The 22,508-nt window shown below is 36.1% G+C and overlaps 1 protein-coding gene and 1 long non-coding RNA gene across 8 annotated transcripts in view; one reads left to right on the forward strand and one right to left on the reverse strand.

Moving 5' to 3' along the window:
• LOC137490314 (uncharacterized) overlaps nt 1-22,183 on the forward strand; it is an 80,700-nt gene extending 58,517 nt beyond the window's left edge. For all 7 annotated transcript variants that reach the window (XR_015497846.1, XR_015497845.1, XR_015497847.1 and 4 more), the window contains 2 exons: nt 15,925-15,975; nt 20,494-22,183. This is a non-coding gene — a long non-coding RNA (uncharacterized LOC137490314). The remainder of the gene's footprint in view (nt 1-15,924; nt 15,976-20,493) is intronic.
• Nucleotides 1,394-8,240, reverse strand: LOC147842628 (uncharacterized). The gene is made up of 2 exons (XM_087264567.1): nt 8,154-8,240; nt 1,394-7,928 (listed from the first exon to the last, which is right to left on the reverse strand). Exon 2 carries the CDS (start codon nt 7,712-7,714, stop codon nt 2,033-2,035), a length of 5,682 nt encoding a protein of 1,893 aa, XP_087120693.1. The 5' UTR covers nt 7,715-7,928; nt 8,154-8,240; the 3' UTR covers nt 1,394-2,032.
• Nucleotides 22,184-22,508: the final 325 nt, after the last annotated feature.

The raw sequence follows: 22,508 nt of genomic DNA on the forward strand, positions 1-22,508 counted from the left end.
TTTTATTGCTCATTTTTTGTTACAAGAATAATGTCCAACATTTAGAAATAAAAGTTACCTATAAAATGTTTAAAAACAATGCAGTAGTAAAAGATGACTTCTCTTACGTCAGATTGTACAATAAAAAATATTTGTTAGCATTGGCTAAAACTGATTAGCTGAAGTCACACCGGAGCGACAGCCCACAGAAGATACCGCTTGGTCTTAAAGCCTTTTTTCATTGGTTATTTTCATTATTTATGATGGCATAGCAATCAAAATCGGACAGTGAGCTCATGTATAGGACAAATTTTGGAACTTTGTCAGTGAGAGGTGGGTCTTCTGAACCAGCCAAACCCCCCTTGCTAAGGGCTATTTAAAAAAAAATAAAAAAACATTCAGTTGTTCTTTCTGAATATCTACGAATAGCACATTTACAGCTTTTGTCTAATCAGAGGCTTAGGTGCTGAAAATTTACTTTCCGTATTATCATCATTATTTTATGTCAAACATGTCATCATTTGAATATGAAATATTCTTTCCTTAAAAACAGCTTGCTCTACTCTCTACTTAACTGCTAATTAGAATCTGAATTATTATATTGTTCCCAATTCCAGTCCCTACACAGAACACAAAAGCATTTCCTCTTGTGTATTTCCAACACATCATTAATGCACATATGTGGAGGTTTCCTGTAGGAGGAAGGAAGGGAATATGATTGGCTGAGCTGTTCTGAATCTGAAACTGGCAGCTGTGGTTCTTCTGATGTTTGACATACCTAACTCACTGGAAGATGAGTCTAGGATCTCAGTGAATGCCTGTAAATTATATATGTTACACTATAACATGAATATAAGATGGTTCTATAATAGTGTAAGGCATAGTAAAATATGACAGATAGCTTTAAACATTTAGGAGAATATTTAAATTATACTTTGTAATTTTAATGTGGAGTGGCAGTGAAGCTTAACCTGAAAACTTGGCTTCAGTTCTGAGAATCACACTCCACATGGGTTCAGTGTTGGGACTAAACAATGGATTCTATATTAGAAATTTAGGTTTGAATGCTGCTATTGAATATATTCATTTTACACATGGTGGTTTCTGATGTGTCCCATCATGCATAGCTAAAATGGTGACGCTTAATTAATATATAATGATCATAAGTCATATACAGTATTGTATACATAATTAATTTGTAATATTATGCAAAACCTTTCACATTCCTTGACATATTTGAAAAAGACAGACTAAGACGAAGAAAAAAAAAAATTATCAACCAAATAGTTCATGGATAATGCACAACATTAAAGGGCACCTATAAATCTTCTGCCCTCAGCCAAATGTACTTATTTAGCCTATGCAGCGAGCTAAACATAAATGGCTTCAGTAAGCACTCGTGAGACAGTGTAGCATTCTTTGAAGCTTTACTGATGTACCACTTGTAATATTTCTTCCTTATTTTCTTTGTAAAACTGTAACAGAAACAATAATGACATGAATATACATTCAGTTTCCTTGTACATACATGAATATGACTTTTAAACTACATACTAGCATGCTATAGGCTAGCGCATGGGAAGACAGGTAGCTCTAATTACTTCATTAACAAATATAACATGCAGTAACACAAAAGGTCATAATATTGCTAAACAAAGCTCTAATATATACCTAAGCAAACTAATATACATTAAACTTACAGATCATGCCTTATCAAGGGCAGAATACCAAGTTGTAAGCAGAGACACAGCACGTAGGTCTTTCCACTGCAAGAGCTTCTACAAAATGGCTACTCTGTTCTTCCTATTTCCTGTCACTTGCTGCTTTCCACAATGTGAACACAAGATGGCAGTGTTCGTCTAAAGAACAATTACAGAGCCACTGCCTTCTAATTCAATAACACAATCTACAGGGCAAATTACTAAGAACCTTTTAATTATAATTTTCTTAATGAAGAAGAAAACATTCAAGGGGCAGAATACTCCCCGTCTGACATCTGTAAGAAGTCACACCAACTTAAATAGACCACTGTTTCAAAGGATATGTGAGGCTTTTAGGTGCAGTCCCTAGAGACCAGAAGGACAACTTCACTGATGGGCCTCAAGTATAGTCTCTTTTCCCCATTTCGAATGACTTTGACTTCAATTTTCCTGACCATGTCATCCTTGCTTGTAAAAGTTTTTGTAATGAGTCCAAGAGGCCAGTCGTTCCTTTTTTCCTGTCCTTCCTTGAGAAGAACGACATCTCCGACTTGTAGATTTGGTTTTGGTGTCATCCACTTGCGACGATGTTGTAATCCACTGAGGTATTCTCTCTTCCACCGTCCCCAGAATACATTCGCAAGATACTGAACACGTCTCCATTGTGCTCTAAAGAGGTCATGATTGTCAAACTGGCCCGGTGGAACCGGAGGCACTCCAACCTTTTGTGTGAGCAACATAGCAGGCGTGAGGATCTCAGGATGCTCAGGATCAGTGGAAACTGCTGTAAGGGGCCGTGCATTGACAATTGCAGTGACTTCAGCCATGAACGTCACTAACACCTCGTGTGTAAGCTTAGCATTTCCATGATGCAGCAGCATTGCATCCAGAATTCGCCGACTGACTCCAATCATACGCTCCCAAGATCCCGCCATATGTGAAGCGTGTGGTGGATTAAACAGCCACTGACATCCACTATCTTCCAGATAGTTGTTGATTTCTTTATTGTGACACCCCAGTTTACTTATTTGGAGTTCTCGGCAAGCACTCACAAAATTTGTGCCACAGTCGGATCTGAGCAACTTAGCAGCACCACGTAGGGCAAAGAATCGTCTCAGGGAATTGATGAACGATGAAGTGTCCATAGATTCAATCACTTCAATGTGTATGGCACGAGTGCTCATACATACAAAGATGACTGCCCATCTTTTTGACTCCGCTTGGCCTCCTCGCGTTTTCCTAGTTGTGACAGTCCATGGGCCAAAGATATCTAGTCCTACACATGTGAAAGGAGGATCTGTGTTCATTCTGTCTTCTGGCAGATCTGACATAACTTGCTCTTGCCGTTTGCCTCTTAGTCTTCGACATGTGACACAGCGAAAGATGACAGCACTAACCGCTCTCTTCCCACCAACTATCCAAAACCCTGCAGCTCTGATCGCACCTTCAGTGAAGTGTCTGCCCTGGTGGTGTACTTGTGCATGAAAGTGTCTAATTATGAGCTGAGATACGTGGTGTTTGCTGGGAATAATTACAGGATGCTTTTCATTTGTTGTCAATTGAGCCCTTGTAAGTCGACCTCCGACTCTGAGAAGTTTGTTACTGTCCATAAAGGGACTTAACTTGTAGAAAGGGCTTTGTTTGTGCATGGGATTGTCCTTTTCCATACCCCTGATTTCATCTGCAAACACCTCTCTTTGAATTGCATAGATAATGGTATCCCCTGCTACCTGAAGTTGTTCTTCAGTAAGGTACTTGTTACACTTGTGCCATCCGTGACATACTTCTTTTGAGTTTTCTTTGAAAGTCTTAGCAATGTGTTGCAACCTAGCCACAGCCTTTCTCAAACAAGTCCAACTGGAGAATCTTTCAAATCTTGCAGTTCCGAGCCTGTGTTCTGACAAGGAGGTAGCACATGATACAATCTCCGGACGAAGTTCAGCATCAGTTTCGGGGCTAATAAGATCAAAGGGCTTTTCCTGTGTCGAAGTTTGCCCTGAGTCGGCGAGGAATGCAGGTCCACTGAGCCATGTAGAAAGGGGTAGATGCTTAGCATGCAGTGCTCTTGTGGCATGATCAGCTGGGTTAAGATGTGTGGACACATAATGCCATTGATGGGTCTCGGTTGAACGTTTAATGCGTTCCAAACGGTTATGGACATACACATAGAAGCGTCTCTTCTCATTGAAGATATAGCCAAGCACCACTTTTGAATCTGTGTAAAAGTTTACCTCATGCATGATAGTGTCAAGCTCTCCCTGGATCAGTTCTGCCACTTCTACGGCCAGCACAGCGGCACAAAGTTCCAGCCTAGGAATGGTGATATCTGGCTTTGGTGCAAGCCTAGCTTTGCCGAGAAGAAAACCCACTTCACTCTTCCCATTTATGTCGATGAGCTTCAGATAGGCCACAGCCCCAACAGCTTTAGTGGAAGCGTCACAGAAAATATGCACTTCCTTTCTTTGTGCTTCGGACAATGGAATGCATGTGTACATTCGAGGAATCTTAAGATGTTGTAGGTGTTTTAGAGAGTCTTTCCATTTTTGCCACCTCTCTTGTTTCTCCTTCGGTAGTGGGGTATCCCATTCACTGATGTCAGTAGAAATCTCTCTCAGAATGGAGCGACCTTCAATGCTGACTGGCACAGCAAACCCAAGGGGGTCATATAAACTATTGATAACAGATAACACTCCTCGTTTGGTGAAAGGCTTGTCACTGATCTCAACTTGAAATGAGAACTGATCCGTAGACAGGTCCCAACCTAATCCCAGACTGTGTTGCATGGGTGGTGGATGTTGTCCGAGATCGAGTCCCTGCAGCCCTGTGGCTAGATCTTCGTGTGGAAAAGCACTGGTAACGACAGGACTATTCGATGAGATCTTGTGTAGGCGAATGTTAGACTGAGCCAACATTTTTTGCGTTCTACGTAGCACGTCAATAGCTTGAGTCTCAGAGGTGAATGATTTTAGCCCATCATCAACATAAAAATGGCGCTCTATAAATTCCCTCACATCACTGCCATATTCCTCTTCTCCTTCTTCAGCAGTTCTCTTGAGTCCGTAAATAGCAACTGATGGTGATGGGCAATTTCCAAACACATGAACAGTCATGTGAAATTCTTCCACTTGTCCATCCAAGTTGTGGTCATGGAACCACAGAAAGCGCAGGTAGTTGCGATGGTCTTCCCTGACTCTAAAGTTGTGAAACATTTGCTCCACATCAGCCATAACAGCATATAGGTCACTCCTGAAGCGCAGAAGCACACCTACAAGACTGCTATTTAAATCAGGGCCTTTAAGCAACACCTGATTTAGAGAGACATTTTCACACTCAGCACTTGAGTCAAAAACAATTCTTATTTTACCTGGCTTTTGTGGATGGTAAATGCCAAAGTGTGGAAGATACCAACATTCTTGGTGGGGTTTGATGGGAGGAGCCTTTTCTGCATGTCCTTTTTTGAAGAGCCTTTCCATAAACTCCAGATAGTGGTCCTCCATCTCAGGTTTTCTTTTCAGTGTCTTTCTTAATGACATGAGGCGATTGAGAGTCTGCTCTCTGTTGTTGGGTAAGCGTGGTCGTGGAGAACGGAAAGGAAGTGGGGCTACCCAGTCATTAGATTCATTTTTAGCGAACTCATTTCGCATAATGTTCACAAAAGCCTCATCATCTGCAGACAGTGCTATCTTTTCATCCTCTGTTGTTTGTTTAAATATGCATTTTCCCAGCTCATCTTTGACTTGTGTGCTTTGGACAAGAGGGCTATCTGTTGTGAACTTCAGTTTAGTGTAAAATCTATTTTTACAGGGTGAGAGGAAACTGGGGCGACCATTATCTAGAATATTTGTCTTGTAAGAGTTCACTGTAGGCCTATGAGCTCCTGAGAGACAGACATCTCCAACAATGACCCACCCAAGATCGAGCTGCTGAGCGTAAGGTGCATCATGGGGGCCGTTCACTTGGCGTCGTACCTTGTGAGCTCGAATGACATCTCGACCCAGGAGGAGGAGAATATCTGCTGATGGATTTAGAGGTGGTATTTCTCCAGCTATATGAAACAAATGAGGATGAACAGCTGCTGCTTTTGCTGTAGGTATTTCGCTCCTGTTGTCTGGAATCTGATTGCATTCAGTGAGACTAGGCAGTGGCATAGACACCTTCCCGTTAATATTCTCAATGACAAAGCCATGAGCTCTACGCCCCATTTTGTCTACTGTGCCAGAGCATGTTTTCAGTGTATATGGAAGGACTTCACCATGCTGATCAAACATATCAAAAAAGGGGGACCGAGCCAGTGAGACATTACTTTGGTCATCTAAAATGGCATACATTTTCCTTTTCTTATTCGGTTCTGACCTGTGATATACACTGACAAGGCAAATTTTTGAACAAGACTTTCCTTGCAGTCCTTGACCGCATACTTCAGTACAATTGGACGTGGACACTTTGGGGCTTAGGGGTTCTGGCTCCCCGCCTTGTGCCTCTGTTAATGTTTCGGAGTATGCAACTGTCCACGGGGGTGGACCAGGATGCATAGCAGTAATGTGCATGTCGCTGTTGCATTCTGAACAGCAAATGACATCCTTACAGTCTTTGGCTCTGTGATCAGTAGACGAAAGACACTTGAAGCAGATGGAAAGCTGTTTCAGAAGACTCTTCCTCTCATCTAGTGTTTTCATTCTAAAGCCTCTACATTTGGCAAGTGAATGTGGCTTTTTGTGAACAGGGCACTGTTTATCTGGTTCAAGTGGCTGAGACTGTAACTTATTATAGGATGCGCCAATCTGCGTTTTGTTTGTTGTAACTGGGGCTCTGAACCGTGGTTGTCTTACTGGTGGCCGTTCCACTTTCATAGGTGCACTGTAGCAGTTTTGCAGAGAGAAGCTGGGATCCATTTTCATTTCAGCATAGCCATTAACAAACTGAACTAAGAAGGTGAAAGGTGGATAGTGAACATCATGCTCTTTCTTATACTTAGATCCTTGGTTGACCCACGCCTCTTGCATGCTATGTGGGAGCTTTTCTACTATTGGGTTTATTCCCCTTGAAGTGTCAAGAAAGCTGAGGCCAGGAAGATAACCTTCGTTTTTGGCTGCTTCGATTTCTAAAAGCAGATCAGCTAACTCCTGTAAGAGGTGGTTGTCTTTGGGCGACACTCTAGGAAAACTCTCCAAACGTTTAAACAAAGAAGCTTCAATGACTTCAGACGAGCCATAATTTCTGTCTAGCCTTTGCCATAAACGTTGAAGACCAGTGACTGGGTCGTTAATGTGTACAGCTCTAACTCTGAGAGCATGCTGAAGGGATTCGCCACTGAGCCATTTAATGATTAAGTCAAGCTCTTCACTACATTTTAGATCCAAATCTTCAGTGGCATTGTGAAACATAGATTTCCAGGCTAAATAAGTCTCCGGTTTATTATCAAACACTGTGAGCCCTGCTGTCAATAGATCACGACGTGAGAGGAGAGTAGCAAGGTGTGATATGTCAGATGTTCTTAGGTTCGAGTGAGGTGGTGAAAACCTGGACTGACAAGCGGGTGGAGATCTGTTGGTGTATTCACATGAATCTGGAGCAGTGTGTGGTTGGCTTGGTTCTACATTATGGCTGTTGTGAGTGTCATCCTCTTCTTTGTCCATTTTTTCTGGTTTCATATTAGTATTATTGTGAAAGTGGCTTTTTACATACTCTTCAGTGCGACTGACAGATGTGGCCGTAGCAGGTAGGTTTGGTGGTTCCACAAACTCTGGCTGTTCCAAAACTGCAGCTTCCAGGACCCTTGCTGCAGCGAGTGCAGCCTCAGCTTCTCCCTCTTGTTTGAGTGCGTTAAGTTTAGCTTCCATACGAGCCTTCTCAACCTCCATGTCTATTTGTCGTTTGGCATACTCTGCTCTAGCGCGGGCAGCTTCAGCGTTGGCTCGTGCTTGTGCTGCAGCGAGGCTGGCTGCTGAGCTACTTGACCGACGTGACGTGGATGATTTGCACTCTGATCTGACTTCCAGTTGTGAAAGACGTGAGCTGTCTCCATGTTTGGACATGTTTGCTAAAGCAATGTTTCTCAAGATTGCAGGGATGCACTTGATGTTTAGACGATCTTTTTACTCTTCTGCCCTCAGCCAAATGTACTTATTTAGCCTATGCAGCGAGCTAAACATAAATGGCTTCAGTAAGCACTCGTGAGACAGTGTAGCATTCTTTGAAGCTTTACTGATGTACCACTTGTAATATTTCTTCCTTATTTTCTTTGTAAAACTGTAACAGAAACAATAATGACATGAATATACATTCAGTTTCCTTGTACATACATGAATATGACTTTTAAACTACATACTAGCATGCTATAGGCTAGCGCATGGGAAGACAGGTAGCTCTAATTACTTCATTAACAAATATAACATGCAGTAACACAAAAGGTCATAATATTGCTAAACAAAGCTCTAATATATACCTAAGCAAACTAATATACATTAAACTTACAGATCATGCCTTATCAAGGGCAGAATACCAAGTTGTAAGCAGAGACACAGCACGTAGGTCTTTCCACTGCAAGAGCTTCTACAAAATGGCTACTCTGTTCTTCCTATTTCCTGTCACTTGCTGCTTTCCACAATGTGAACACAAGATGGCAGTGTTCGTCTAAAGAACAATTACAGAGCCACTGCCTTCTAATTCAATAACACAATCTACAGGGCAAATTACTAAGAACCTTTTAATTATAATTTTCTTAATGAAGAAGAAAACATTCAAGGGGCAGAATAATAAATAAAATCATCTTTTGTAAGCTGTTTGAACAGAACTTTGTGTCGGTATAGTGTGTCATATTGGGATGATATAAATAAGTCTAATTTATTTAATTTCCTGACGTTAAAATAGGATCCAAATTCCTCCCATTTTGAGGCTGAATGCAACATGACATAGGAGTGTGGTTTCCCCGCCCACCGAATTGATTGACAGCCACATATTAACATGTCTCCGTAGTAACACGTATAATCATATCAACAAAACAGGACATGTGCAAAGCAACCGGGATAAAAAGATCTGTTCAGCTCTATACGATCATCAATCATCATCAAATGTGATCAAGAATAAGTTTTACAAGTTTAAAACGTTTTTAAAACAGTCAATGTTAATGAATTACTGTGATTTTACCGTCTTTACTTTATCACCACAGCCACATGTCAGTACAATTATAAAAGAAAATGCTTCAATTGAAAAAATGTTTGTGGACATTAAATCAGCTTTATTTTGTACATTAACATAACGGATATCCATACAGCAGTTAATATTAACGTGTATCCTGTCCCATTTACCGTGCGCAGTAAGTTAATTGTGCGCACCCTGTGTGTGTCTGCTTTGTGTGTGTGTGTGTGTGTGTGTGTGTGTGTGCATGAACTTTGTAATGACATTGTGTGTGACTCACTGAAAGGCTTAAATTAACTTTACAACAAATACATCAAATAATCATTGACAAAGTTCGTATTGTAGTATTTCTTACAAACATTATGTAAGATCTGCTGTTATGTGAGTCTGTCACTGTGCTTTTTATCTGACACAGCCGGAGACTGAGGCACGTTGAAACGGTGGGCGGGGAGACAATTAGTTGTTTTCTCTGATAACGAGTAAACATGACACTTACTTTAGTATTTACAAATCTCACTTAAACAAAACAGATTCAGTATCTTTTAAAATAAAAAACTGTAAAAAGTGATCTGTGAAATTCCCAGCTGAACTATATATATTTTTTTCATGAATCCTGTTCCTCATGTAATACATAATTGTACAGGCTTGAATTTATATTTCCTTCAGCCTGAAGTTTATTCAGTTTACATTTCCCTTTAAAGGGCTTTACATATTAAAAAAAAAAAAAAAAAAACAAAAAACTATATATATATATATATATATATATATATATATATATATATATATATATATATATATATATATATATATATATACATATTATATTTTATATTTATTCCAGCATTATGATGAAAGAGATGAAAGAGTAACACAATGTCACATAACACATTACTTTTGTTAGTACCATATTTAGTTACTTTTGAAAGAAGCAATGAAAGATTGCAATATTTTATTTTTAATATGTAAATTTCCCCAACACTGATTATATATTATATTACTACTGTACAAATACTTACAGTAAGATAAAACAGAAAATAACTATGTTTATTCAGCAAAGACATTCAAATTTAGAAGTACAATTAAATTGAAAAAAGTATAAATTTTAATTAGAAATTAAATTTCTATAGAGAAAAATGCTTTTATTTCAGACTTTCTATTTATCGAAGATTATTGTAAAGTTAAATGTGTCAACAATAATTTTAAGTAGAAACAAAATCAATAGTTGTATTAATAATGATTAAGCACTAACTGATCATAATAAAACTGCAAATCAGCATATTACTGTATACGATTTCTGAAGGACCATGTGTCCTCTAAAGGCTGGAGTAATGATGCTGAAGAAATCTTTTAATCACATTAATAAATTATATTTAAAAGTATATTTACATAGAAAACTTGAAACATTAAAAAAATATATATATTTGATCAATCAAATAAATTTCTTTCAACAAACAATAAAAAAGTCAGTCAGATAAGAAGTGTTGATTTCGGGCAGCATTTGGCACTTTCACCAGACAGTCTGTGTGTGTCGGTCTGAAGCTGAGACTACAGTTCCACATCAGCTTCTGCAGAACATCTGTCACAGATCAGGCTGAGAAAATGAGTCAAGCTGATGATGCTAAAATTGCCTTTTGTCTTGCTGCTTTTCTCATATTGTAACATCTGCCAAAGATTGTGGTAAATCCCGGCATCGTCATAATTCCTCCAACACAGCTAGAAAGTCTCGGAGAACAGCTGAGGTCAGATCTAAGCCTCTTTCTACCAATCGCCAAGAGAAAATCACACAAGTTAAGACTTTTACTGTTTGCCATTGAGAACCCACTCCAGCTTTTCCTACACTGTGAAAAAAACATATATTGTAAAATATATTTCAAGATATAAAAAATGACCAATATATTTGCTAAAATGTCTTTTAAAATTATATTTACACAAATATGTTTTGTACAAATTATTTTTTGGACATTTAAGAAAATACTATTTGACAATATTATTTCATAACAAAATACATTAATGTAACATATGAGAAACATTTTTATTTTATGTTTTATATGTCTAAATAAGGGAACAAACAAATAATAAAAGTAATAATAATAATGAGAGCAGCATGGTGGTACATTGTGTAGCACTGTTGCCTCACAGCAAGAAGGTCGCTGGTTCATCCAGGCTGGGTCAGTTGGCATTTCTGTGTAGAGTTTGCATGTTCTCCCCTGTTTGCATGGGTTTCCTCTCGTGTGCTCCGGGTTACCCCACAGTCCAAAGACATGCACTATAGGTAAATTGGGTGAGCGAAATTGTCTGTAATAGATGTCCTGGTCCTACAGGTTAGGGGTTGAGCGTTGGGCTAACGACCCACACGTAAAAATGAGATATTATGAAACACCAACATGATGCGGCTACTGTAAATATCAAAATCGATATAAATGGCCCTGGAAGTAAGTACTAATAATATTAATGAACAAATAAACTCTTGTCTGACAAAAACTACAGCTATATATATTTTTTTAGCTCCATCAATGCTACATCATTTGTACCGTTGTTCATAATATACGTTTCTCTAAATTATTTTAGAGGATAATTCTTCTAAACTCTTTTTTAATTTTGAATAATGGATTTCATCCAGATCAGCATCCATATTCTACTGCCAGTGTATTTTTTTCAACACTGAAATACATTTTGAATAGTATTTAGGTATATTTTTTAGTATTTATATTTAATCATTTATTTTTATATGTAAAAAATGCAATTAAGCCTCACAGGTACAAAGTAATTCATAATTTTAATTATAATTCATAATATTTAAATATTTATGCTACGGCTAGGCGATATTGCAAAAAAATTCTTACAATATAATGTTTAACGTCACTCCATATCGATAATTGTTAATTATTTTTTTAACAATACATTGAGTATTGTTTTTTTTTTATTTAACCACTTTATTTTAATTTACCAACATTACTAAGATAAATAGTTTTATAGTAAAAAACTAAAAATATTTAAACAAAATATCTGATCTCTTTATAACGAAATAAACATAAGAGTTAAAGAGTTAAAGTTAAACTTCATGTAATGTTACAAAGTGTGTGCAATAGTAAAGCATAAATTCTGAACAATCAAAGCAAACAAAGGTGGATCAACATCTCTAAGGTGTCAATAATAATGAGACAGTTAACCTCAAACTCTGTCAACAACACAAATTATGATCATCAAATCTGAGTCTACAAGTAAAGGAACAAGCCATCATTATTCAAATGCAAATCGCAACATTACAAATTGTGAAGTTGGAAAACTATATTACCCACTATGCTAAAAAAATTAAGACGGGGAGCTAGTGACTGGGATGCTCAAGAAAAGAAACCAAAAAGCCACTCTGGCGACATCCTTGCATCCTTTTTATTTACAATCTCCTCACTGCTGCTAGTTAGCACCCTTACTTTAACATGCGTTGTTATTCTGACCTAAAGTGACAAGCGTGAGTGCGTGGCTTCCTTGACATTTTAAATAGTCTCTCGTAACTCGGCGACCATCCACCGTTTTCTCAGAGGATGACAAAATATCAAACCATTACTGCAGCTTCGATACAAGTTTATAGAGAAAAGTAAAAACCACTGTGTTTGGATGGAAAAACATATAGTGCTTTATACCGAACCTACATACCAAATCTTTTTTTTTTTATCGATATTGACAAAATAAACATTGGTGTTCGGTTAATAAATACCAATACAGATTTTATTGGCCAGCCCAAATTTATGCATATACTTTAATTAATTTTAGACAGAAAAAAATGACAAGCCTGTTACAAGTTATGACAAGCCCGATCTCACAAATAATCATAACTATTTAATGCATTGTCAGAAAAGTGGCTAATTCGTACAAAATTATAGGATTTTATTGATATAAAAATGAAATTTTTTTAAAATGTGGCGTGGCCACAGATCCCACCCCTGACCCTCACTGGGGGATGATTAAATCATACTAAAATGTGATGAAAACATACAAATTAATACGAATAAACCACTAAATCAAAAAGTTATGAATTGCCATAATTCCAGTTGCCATTGTGTTTCTAACAAGACGTCTATTGTAGCTGGACGTCAAGAACGTGTCACAGGTGTGCCATCCAAATAACAATGACATCCAGGTGTTGAGGATCAAAGCACCGTCACCGAGATCACACAGTATTAGTGGTGACAGTGACAGCGTTTCATAAAGTTATCTAAGTGCAGCTTCACTTGGAAGAGACTGTAATAATGCTAATGCTATTATGCATCCTTCCTGGAGGAGCATTTACTCCATTCCCATTTATATCCATGACAACAAGCGTCCTCGTGAGCCTTAATTGCTAAAACCAATAGTGTTTGTTTGCTTCTGCAATCTGTAGGACGTCTTAATCTGCTCCAGTTCACAGGATTAGAATTTAACAGCTCCTAACCCACCTCCAAATGTCATTAGGACCAGAGATTGCCTGAAAAACATGAAAAAAAAAGCACACACACACAAAAAAAAAACCTCCCTGTGTGCAAATCGGGCTTGTTAAATATGTAATGACCCACTCAGACGGTGAGGACTCTGAGAGGAACATGTCATTATAGAGCAGTTTTGGTGAAACATTCTTCGTTTTTATGTGCTTCTGCAGTTGCTAAAATGGAGATTTCTTTTTTTTTTTGCTGCATTTATGTAATTCTCCAAAGTGGTGGCACGCATCGCTGGCATGTGATGTGATTTCAGACTCACGACGATAAAACATTCATGTCCCACATCATCTTCACTGGGGTTACAGGCAGACTGCTTGCAAATTCATTACAGAATATTGCGCTTTGTCAAGAAAGTTTTAGATCTTTAGACTGGTCTTGTTGTTAAATGTTAAATTGTTTTTATTTGCATTCTTTTTCACCTTCAAATATGATTTTTTTTTGTTATTCAGTGAGATACATGATCAGCTGATTCTAGTTTGTAGTTTTCATATTTAAAATATTTTATTCATTTATTTATGACCTTCATAATTGTACAATTTGGCAGTTTGAGGATGAAAAAGTATATACTGTATATTAATAATAACTGAAAAATAACTGAAAAATGTGTTTAATTATTTCTTGTTTGTTTATTCATTTATAACATGGACATATTTTTTTATTAAGCGCTTTTACAATGTAGGGCTCTATCATATACCACACACAAGACATGTTTGGTGCGAGTTGTTGCTATTTTCAGAACACTGCAACCCTAATTTAACCATAATCACGTTTTGTGCCATGTTATTTAAACAGCAAACCCATTTGCGCTACTTTGTGGACTCATGGGCGTGCTGGTCTATAAAGAAGGTGTGTTAATAAGCATCGTTGGTGCGTTGCTATTTTGAGGAACTGAAATAGACTGTGCTGTTGACCAACTCAAAGCAAGTCTAAATTCCAGCACAGAGCATGTTAGTTATGTGCCGTTATATGCAGTTTAGTTATATGCAGGTACAAATGCTTAATACCCACATGATGTACAGCAATATTCAAAATCTCTTTACATATTAAAAAAATTAATTAAATATTACTCAATTATTATTTTCTACATAAATATAAAAACCACTACCTCCATACCTTCTTCATGTCGTTTTTTTTTTTTTTGCAATTTATTCACGACAATTTGCAGTTTTATTATACTGTTATTATTATGATTCTATGCATATTTATATTTATTTTAATAAAAACAAGTTTAGATTTGACCACATGTCTAGTTTTGGAGACATACGTATGCATCCCCATATAGGTCAAAAGAATAAGACGTGCGTTTGGATATAACTCTAAAACTATAAAAGTTTTTTTTGATCACACTTTGTTATTATTGTTCAATTATTAGTTTGCTGGATATTAGAACTGAATTTAGAAATAGTTTTGAAACAAATCTTTGCACTTAACAAAATTAAATATGTAGGCTAAGAAATGTCACCATTGAAGTTTGTACAAAACAATTTCCTCATCTATAAAAGTGAAGGAGTAAAGTGTAAAAGTACAGTAAAGAGAAAGTAAAGAAGCCGAATGGAGGAGGCTTGTTCTTTATCCCCGCGCTGCAGATGGTCTGTTTAACTGTTTTCTCTCTATGAAGCATTTAGTTTTTTCACTTACAAAGTCCGCCATGTAAATAATAAATGCGCCAATGCTTTGTGCCATGCGGTTCAGATTTTGCGCCTAGATCATTAAAATAGAGCCTTTGGACTGTGTCAAAGCAGCTTAATACTTGACAGTCTAGTTTTTAGAGTTGCAGTTCAGTTTAGTTCAGTTCAGTGTGGCTTAATTTTCACTGCTAAAAGTCCAAACACCGAAGAGCAAATTCATCGATGTGCAGCTCCACAAGTCCCAAACCATGATTTTGAATGCCAGCATTGTAAGGATTCATTTGAAAAAAAAAAAAAAAAATTTAATACAGAAAATCTTTTGTCTACATTTTTTAAAAACTACTAATAATACATTTCCAATTTCTAATTATTTTGTTTTTGCATGGATGACAGTACATACTAGTTTACTAGTTATTTTGTAATGTATTATTATTCAGTCTTTCTCCAAAAGACAAATATAAGAGAAGATGCTGTGTAACATATTACTTAGAAAATATTTGTAAACTAATTACATTTTGTAGTAATTTTGTCTTCAACTTCATTTTGTCTTTCATACATATTTTATATAGATGGATATTCTTACAGTAAATGTTCTGCGGTTGACCTAAATAGCTGATCCTAACTCTAATTTGGAATGTTTTCTTTTAATAATATTAATTAGGTAAAAAAAATTTTATTTCATTCATTTAGAATGAAGATTTGTTAAAAGCAATAGTTTAAAAATGTTTTATTAAAGAAATATTGTGTATTTCAAAGCAACTGTGGTCTTTTGGGCTTCTCTGCTTTTAAATGTTAAAAGGTGTCATATGTTTTTTGTGTTCTTTTTCACATCTAAAATAGTTTTCCCATTATAAATATAATTAAAGTTTTGACTATTTCACAGTCAGTTAACTTTTCAAAGCCGATAAACCACTAAATTCATGTTTTTTCAATGTTACATTACTCTTTTAAAACTGCAAATGCCTGCATAAAAGATTTATGAATGTCAGATTTTGTCTTTCTTCCTAGACATGAAACAATCTGAGCGTTGTCGGGATGCCAGAAAAGATCAAAAAACAGGTATGTGTTTTGATGTTTGTGGGATTGAGTTTTTTTTTTTTTTACTCTGACTGATTTTTTCCTGATTAATAAGTAGCACTGTATATTTCTGCATACATTTCAATCTGCATATTTAAAAGAAACCCTCAGGCAGACACAGAAAGACAGAAGGAACATCTGCCAAAGAACACTTGTGGATCTGAAGAGTGTTAGATGGTGTGTGAAGGTCATAGGTGACTAATGCGCCATCTAAGCTGGAGATATATCTCAAATCACCAGCTGGCAATGACACACTTCTTCAAACTGCAGTGTTCAATCTTGTGCTAAAGTAAATCACAGCTGATCACAGCTCTTTTTTATTTTTGCCACAGGAACCTTCAATGTCAGGTTTTTGCTTTTATTATGCATTTTATTAAAAGTAAATGCTGTTATAAATGCTGCATTGAACAAAGAAGGGTCTAGACATGGTTTTAACATTTCTTTTGCATTTGATAATCTTTAAAATGTTGCTTGGTAACATGAGCTTTCTGCCTGTGGTCAAGCAGTGCACTAGTGTTGGAGAGTGAGTTGAATGTGGTAGTTAATTGAAGAATCTAAGGTTTTGAGATTCCTTGTAGTAATCCTTGTAGTATGTGTGTGTTGCTTTAAGATAGCAACTATTCATGTGTGTTGTGTTTTATTTTCATTTGTTTACATTAATTTATTCTTCATTTAATTATTTAAATTAATTATATGATTTTTTGTCATTTATATATTTATCATTTTATTGATCATTAGTCAATGATATGATAATTATTATGAACTATTATGTAATTTAATTGTTTCATACTTTATTATTACTATTTTCCTATTTAATTATTTTAATAATTATTGCTTAATTATTATTTCATTTTTCCATGTTGTTATAACCTTATGACTGCGGTTTCAAGCGACACCTGTTTTCAAGAGTAAGAGATTAGAGAGTGTCTCCATTTTAAGTTCTGTATTGTCTTTGGATAATCTTGTGAAGCAGTAGTTTTCCATTGCTGCTGGTTGTGGTACAATAACACTTGTTGGATTCATCCCGGTCGAAGTCTGAGCATTGAAACACACACAAACTAAGATTATTCAATAAACTCTGCTCTTTTTCTATCAACATTACTTTGTCTCCTGCTTCTGCTCCTCTTTGGCTTTTTCAGTCAACTCACATTGATAGGAGATTGTTAATTCAGTTGATTGCTGCTTAACAAGTTTGGGTATAGGGCAGCTCTGCTGGCTTGTTGTCTGGATAATCAGAGAAACATTTTCTAACAGGATCTAGTGTCCAGGGATCCTATTGATCTGGCATGGAGAGTGTGTTCTCACATAATCAAAGCAGGATTTGGTATGGGCAAGTTATACAGGACAGAGTGTGAAGCCGCTTTCTAACTGTCTATTATCTCTAAATACAGCTGTTTTGATTCACCCCCTAGTGGCAGTTTGATGAACAGTGTATTGTGAAACCTTCTGAATTACCTTCATTGAAAAAGAATAGCCAAAGAGCATTTGAACTACATTTATTGGATCATTTTGGATAAAATCAGTTGGTAAATGTCTAAAAAAAATGTATAGTTAGAGCAATACAGGATAAATGACCACTAATATTTTCCCAAGGAACATGGGATGGAAGTGTCACATTTTTTAAACTTACTAATTCACAATCAAGTAATAATAAGTAGCTAGCTTTTGTATTATCTGTAATATTTACAGTGTTTAAGTCACAATTTGATAAAATGAATGTCATAGATTCAATTTAAAAAAGTTGCACAACAAATGGCATTGGCAATAGGCTACAATGACAAGCAATGCTGCACCGATTTGTTCTGGATTTTGTTTTCAATTGTGTAATGATTGATTGAAAGAGCTCATGCACTTGTTTACAAGTTGTGTTTTTGAAGGCAACAGTAACTTTTGTTGCATTTTTGTGTTAGAGTCTTTTGCAAGAATCATTTTGACCATGAGTGCCACTATGTGCCAGGCATGTGTGTTGATGGCTGCATCAAAGCAATCATGAAAAACTGTAATGACTAAGTACCCCATTCAGTGGATTAATAGAAGTACACAAGTAAGCAAAATTTACAACTTTATTCTAGCATTTAAAAAAATACATTTATTTAATTATTCAACATATTTTGCCTTTAAGTTCTATTCTGTACTTATTTTAGTGCAAGTAATACAGAAGTAATGTGACATTACAATTCTGAGACAGAAGTAATTTAAGGTAAGGGGTTACTTTTAAATAACAGTAACAAGTCTGTAAATAACTTTCACAACACTATCTTTAATGCCTACAGATTCTGTTGATTGTATGTTCTACTGATTTTGTTTGCTAGGTTTGAATGCTCATGTTTTTGTGCTTGTTTTGGTTTCTTTTCTTTATTTAATACAATTAATAGTGTTCTGCTCTGCCCCTCTTTTATGACACTCCACTGGCAGTTTGCCTCAATAACAGTTTGCTTCAATAAGGAAAATATATATTTTTATACAAAAACAGGGAAAATACATAGAGAAATTGAAGCGATCTCAGCATTCAGGAGAAGCATGGTGGTATACAGTACAGTACATCCCATTTAAATTAAATATGTTTTTGTTTGTGTGGAATAATTTCTGATAGTCGGAAAGAATTATCAGTCCTCTAGCATTTATTAAGTGTGCTCCACACAGGTGAGTGGGTTTGACAAACCACCTGTAGAAATACTCTTCTCTATTTCTCAACCAAAACATCATTTTATTGTAAGTCTCTTTGGACTAAATCCTCTGCTGAGTGACTAAATTATGAATGTATGTAATGTAGAAAATGTTTGCTGATTTGAAGAGAGCTCTCAGCTGAGTCCCAGCTCTTCGCTGTATTGAAACACTGTTGCAGTGTTTATGTTTTTGCAATATACTAAGAAAAAACATAATTATAGAAGTAATTTTTCTTAACAACAGTAATGTTGAAACTTGGAAAAAAAATGAAAAACTTTTGTGTACTTCCAATGTTGATAACTGTGAAAATGCGACAATCTGTGAAAAGGGATCATTTGGCTTCATTGTATTAATGCATTTAGCAGATGCTTGTATCCAAAGTGACCGGTCTGCTTTTGATCCAACATCCACAGAGGGTCTCTATTGAAGATGAATGAGTTCATCTGTCATTTTTCATAAACAGTGAGAAGGCCTGTTAAGAGATGAGTGCAGTATGATACTTGGCAAGAGTGAAGAAGCAGAATGAAACTGGACAAAAAGTGGGCAGGGAGATGGAGACATGACAAAAGTGGAGATGTAGAGTGAGACGAGGTAGGACGAAAGTGGCATAAGACAGGAGTCCAAATGGGTTCTTTCATCTTTTATCTAATTGCTCAGTGTCAGCAATTAAATCTCTCTCGACAATGGAAGCAGCTCTCAAATTACTGTTCAGTTTTGTAAACGCGTTCATGCATGTGTGACGCTCCTGCTGTGTGCAAGCTTGCAATGCGCCAGCATTGCTCCTTTATTTTCATGTTTTTTTTCCTCAACTTGGGTTTAAGGAAGAAAGAATATGCTAATTAAACATTTTTCCTTTTCATTTTTGCCTGCAACCTAGGAGGTCATGTTATATCAGAGACCCTCCTTACCTTTTTTATGCTTGCAAGAATTTTTATCAGCCTGATTTGAATGTGACCAGGCATTCATTTCTTTCAAATCTAAAAAAATATGCATGATGGCAAATCAAGCAGTTTCCAGGTGCAGAGCTGAAGATGACAGATGAGGCTCAATATTTAATCAGACCCAACCAACAGAAATACATTTATTCCAGCAACATCTCACATTTTGCAAGAACATAATCAAATTTCCCCCTCTCATGAGACTGTTACTTTTTTGTAACATAATTAAAGTTTCACAACATTTTTTGTGCGACTCAAAAACTCATTCATCACTGCTTGTGGATTTGAGGAGATCCTGGAGAGTCTGTAACCTAGTGTTGGAGTGGCTGTTCCAGTACTTGCCTAGATTTTACAGTCTCCTTAAGTGCTGACTGGAAATTGTGGGCTGTCAGAAAGGAAATGTCAATAATTCACTTGCAAACAACCGACTCTGAGGATCAGCACAGAAAACAAGACTTACATTTTATGTATCCATTGGCCCAGAATGTGTTTGGTTTCAGCTTGCAGCTACATAATTTGTTAGAAGAAAATCATTTGGAAAAATTGTCTGCATACAGTATTTTCCGGTACTCTATACACCACATTATGTCCTGGTAAGAATCCAGTTCAATGACTGTATAACCAAGGGCAAAATATCTCTTATATTGGTTAACATAACAAGCCCTAGGTTAGAATGCTTCATTAAAACTAAACAGTATGTAATACAACCCTTTTCTTGGACAAATTACTGGCCCTGATTTCTCTTACCGGAGTCTGTCAGATACTGAAAATGCCTGTTTTAATATTCAGCAGGCAGCTTGGAGATGACCATAACCTCAGTGCCACGAATACCGCTCAGGTTATTTTAATTTCTTTGTCGCTCGCACTAATTAGATTTCCTGCTCCTCTTTTACAGCGGCGGCTTTTGAATGGCACTTTGAACTTGGCTCCTCTCTGAGGTGGTACAGCGAGGCTGAAACGATAAGAGGAAAACCGTAGGATGGTTAAAGAGAACTTCCTCGTGGAGGCGAGCCTTGGGAGATTATGATCTAAGATGAGCCCTGGCTGTCTCTTTCTCACTCCATGTATATGCTGAGGGATAGAATGGAAGGTTTTATGTGCTGTTAAGACAGAAACACGGACCTGCTATGGATTATATCATGTCTAAGCCCATGTGTGGTATTTTGTTTATCAGATAATTATTTAAACTGCTTGCACATACAATAGATACCAGTGTAGATGTTATTATTATAGGGATAGTTTTCACAAGAAAAAATCGATCACATTCACTCACCTAGTGTTGTTGATTCTTTTTTTAAAGACAGACTCAGTCAATGGTAGCAATGTCATAATTCATCTTGGGTCAGTTAAATATTGATGTAATTCAGTTCAATACTATTGTCAATTACATGATTCATCTGTAAAGCAGCTCTACAGATCTGCCATTATTCAGCTTAAAGGCTCGTTCATGCCAGGAATGATGATGATAAATACAACAATAACTATATTTGCCTTTTTAATCTAAACATGTGCACTGCAGTTTCAAAGTTAATTGGAAATAGATGTATATAAAGAGAAACAGAAGCTGTTTTGTAGATACAATACTTGAAATATGAAGTGAGTTTGGAAAATCTCTTATTCTGCTTACATTTATACAAATATCAGATTTCAGTTTTTAATATTCTTGTTGCATTTGCACGTAACCGGCAGATGACCCCAGAGTGCTGTTTTTAGCATAACTACACTGTAAAAAAAAAAATCTGTAAATTAACAATTTTCTGTATTTTGTGATTCATGTTTTTAATTTATTATTATAATTTTTACTTTTAAATCACATTTTGGCATTTTGATCTTTCTTCCGACAACTTTTAACCTTAATAAGTTGGAAAAAGTCACTTTTATGAACATTTCTAATAGTTTAAAGTAATATATTGGCTGGGTTGGTGTTGTAGTTTATGCTGCAAGAACTTTGCAATAAGCTGCCAGTACATTCTCTGTTATTTTAAAGACCTATTTCTTTATTTATTATACTATTTAAAAATACTAAAATGTCAGTACAAGTTACACTGTTAAACTGTACAGTTGAATTTTCAACATCAAAAATAGACAAAGCAGAGATCAAAGTTCCATTATGAAATTTACAACTGTAAATAGACTGAAAACTTAATATGGAAAATGTTATTTAAAATATATTTTTTTACAGTGTAGCATCTAGTGTAGCTTGTGTAATCAGTGTAAATGTAGCTTTTATAGTCATTGTAGTAGAAAAAGAACAACACAAAAGAATATAACTAGTCAAATAGTATAATAAAAACAACACAGGAAAGTTCAAAGATGTCAGAACTAAGCTGCATGTCTGAGATACTTCTATTTTAATATTACACTGCGTTGCATAGCCAGGCTCAATTGGGAGAACATTTCTCCTCTGGCCTAAGCCTAAGGCTAAGAAAGGTAACCTTGAAAGTTCTTTCTTGATAGATACCTAACCTTAGAACATGTGTTGTGTATTCCTGGAGTATACAATTGAGCTTGATAAAAACAAACCCAAATGTAAGGTGTTATTTAACCAAAATCAACTAATTCTTATTAAAGAGTTTATTAGCTTTTTGCAGTGTGCTGTGTTTGTTGCCGTTAACATGTTATCATGTTAATCTGTCATGCTAATATCTGTCATATACAAAAGGAATTCTGGCCTGGAGATATTAAATTCAGTGTAATTCCTGTCAAGTTATGCTTCAACTTTATTTAGGAAAATAAAAAGTGAGATGGTTAATAGTTTTCGATAAACATGTGAACATAAAGTCCAAAGGCAAGGCTCAGGCTTTTTGTTAATGTTACATAATTAATGCATAACATTTTGCTTTGTTTGCAACAATCCCAATCTTGTATTATAAGAATAATTTCATAGGTTGAAATATTTATCTATTTTTT

This window comes from Danio rerio, chromosome 8, assembly GCF_052040795.2.
Source record: "Danio rerio strain M-AB ecotype USA chromosome 8, GRCz13ab, whole genome shotgun sequence".
Taxonomy (NCBI): Eukaryota; Metazoa; Chordata; class Actinopteri; order Cypriniformes; family Danionidae; genus Danio; species Danio rerio.

What these genes read in the sequence shown, in the direction of transcription:
- LOC147842628 (XM_087264567.1), bottom strand. Translation starts at nt 7,714, where the DNA reads ATGTCCAAACATGGAGACAGCTCACGTCTTTCACAACTGGAAGTCAGA.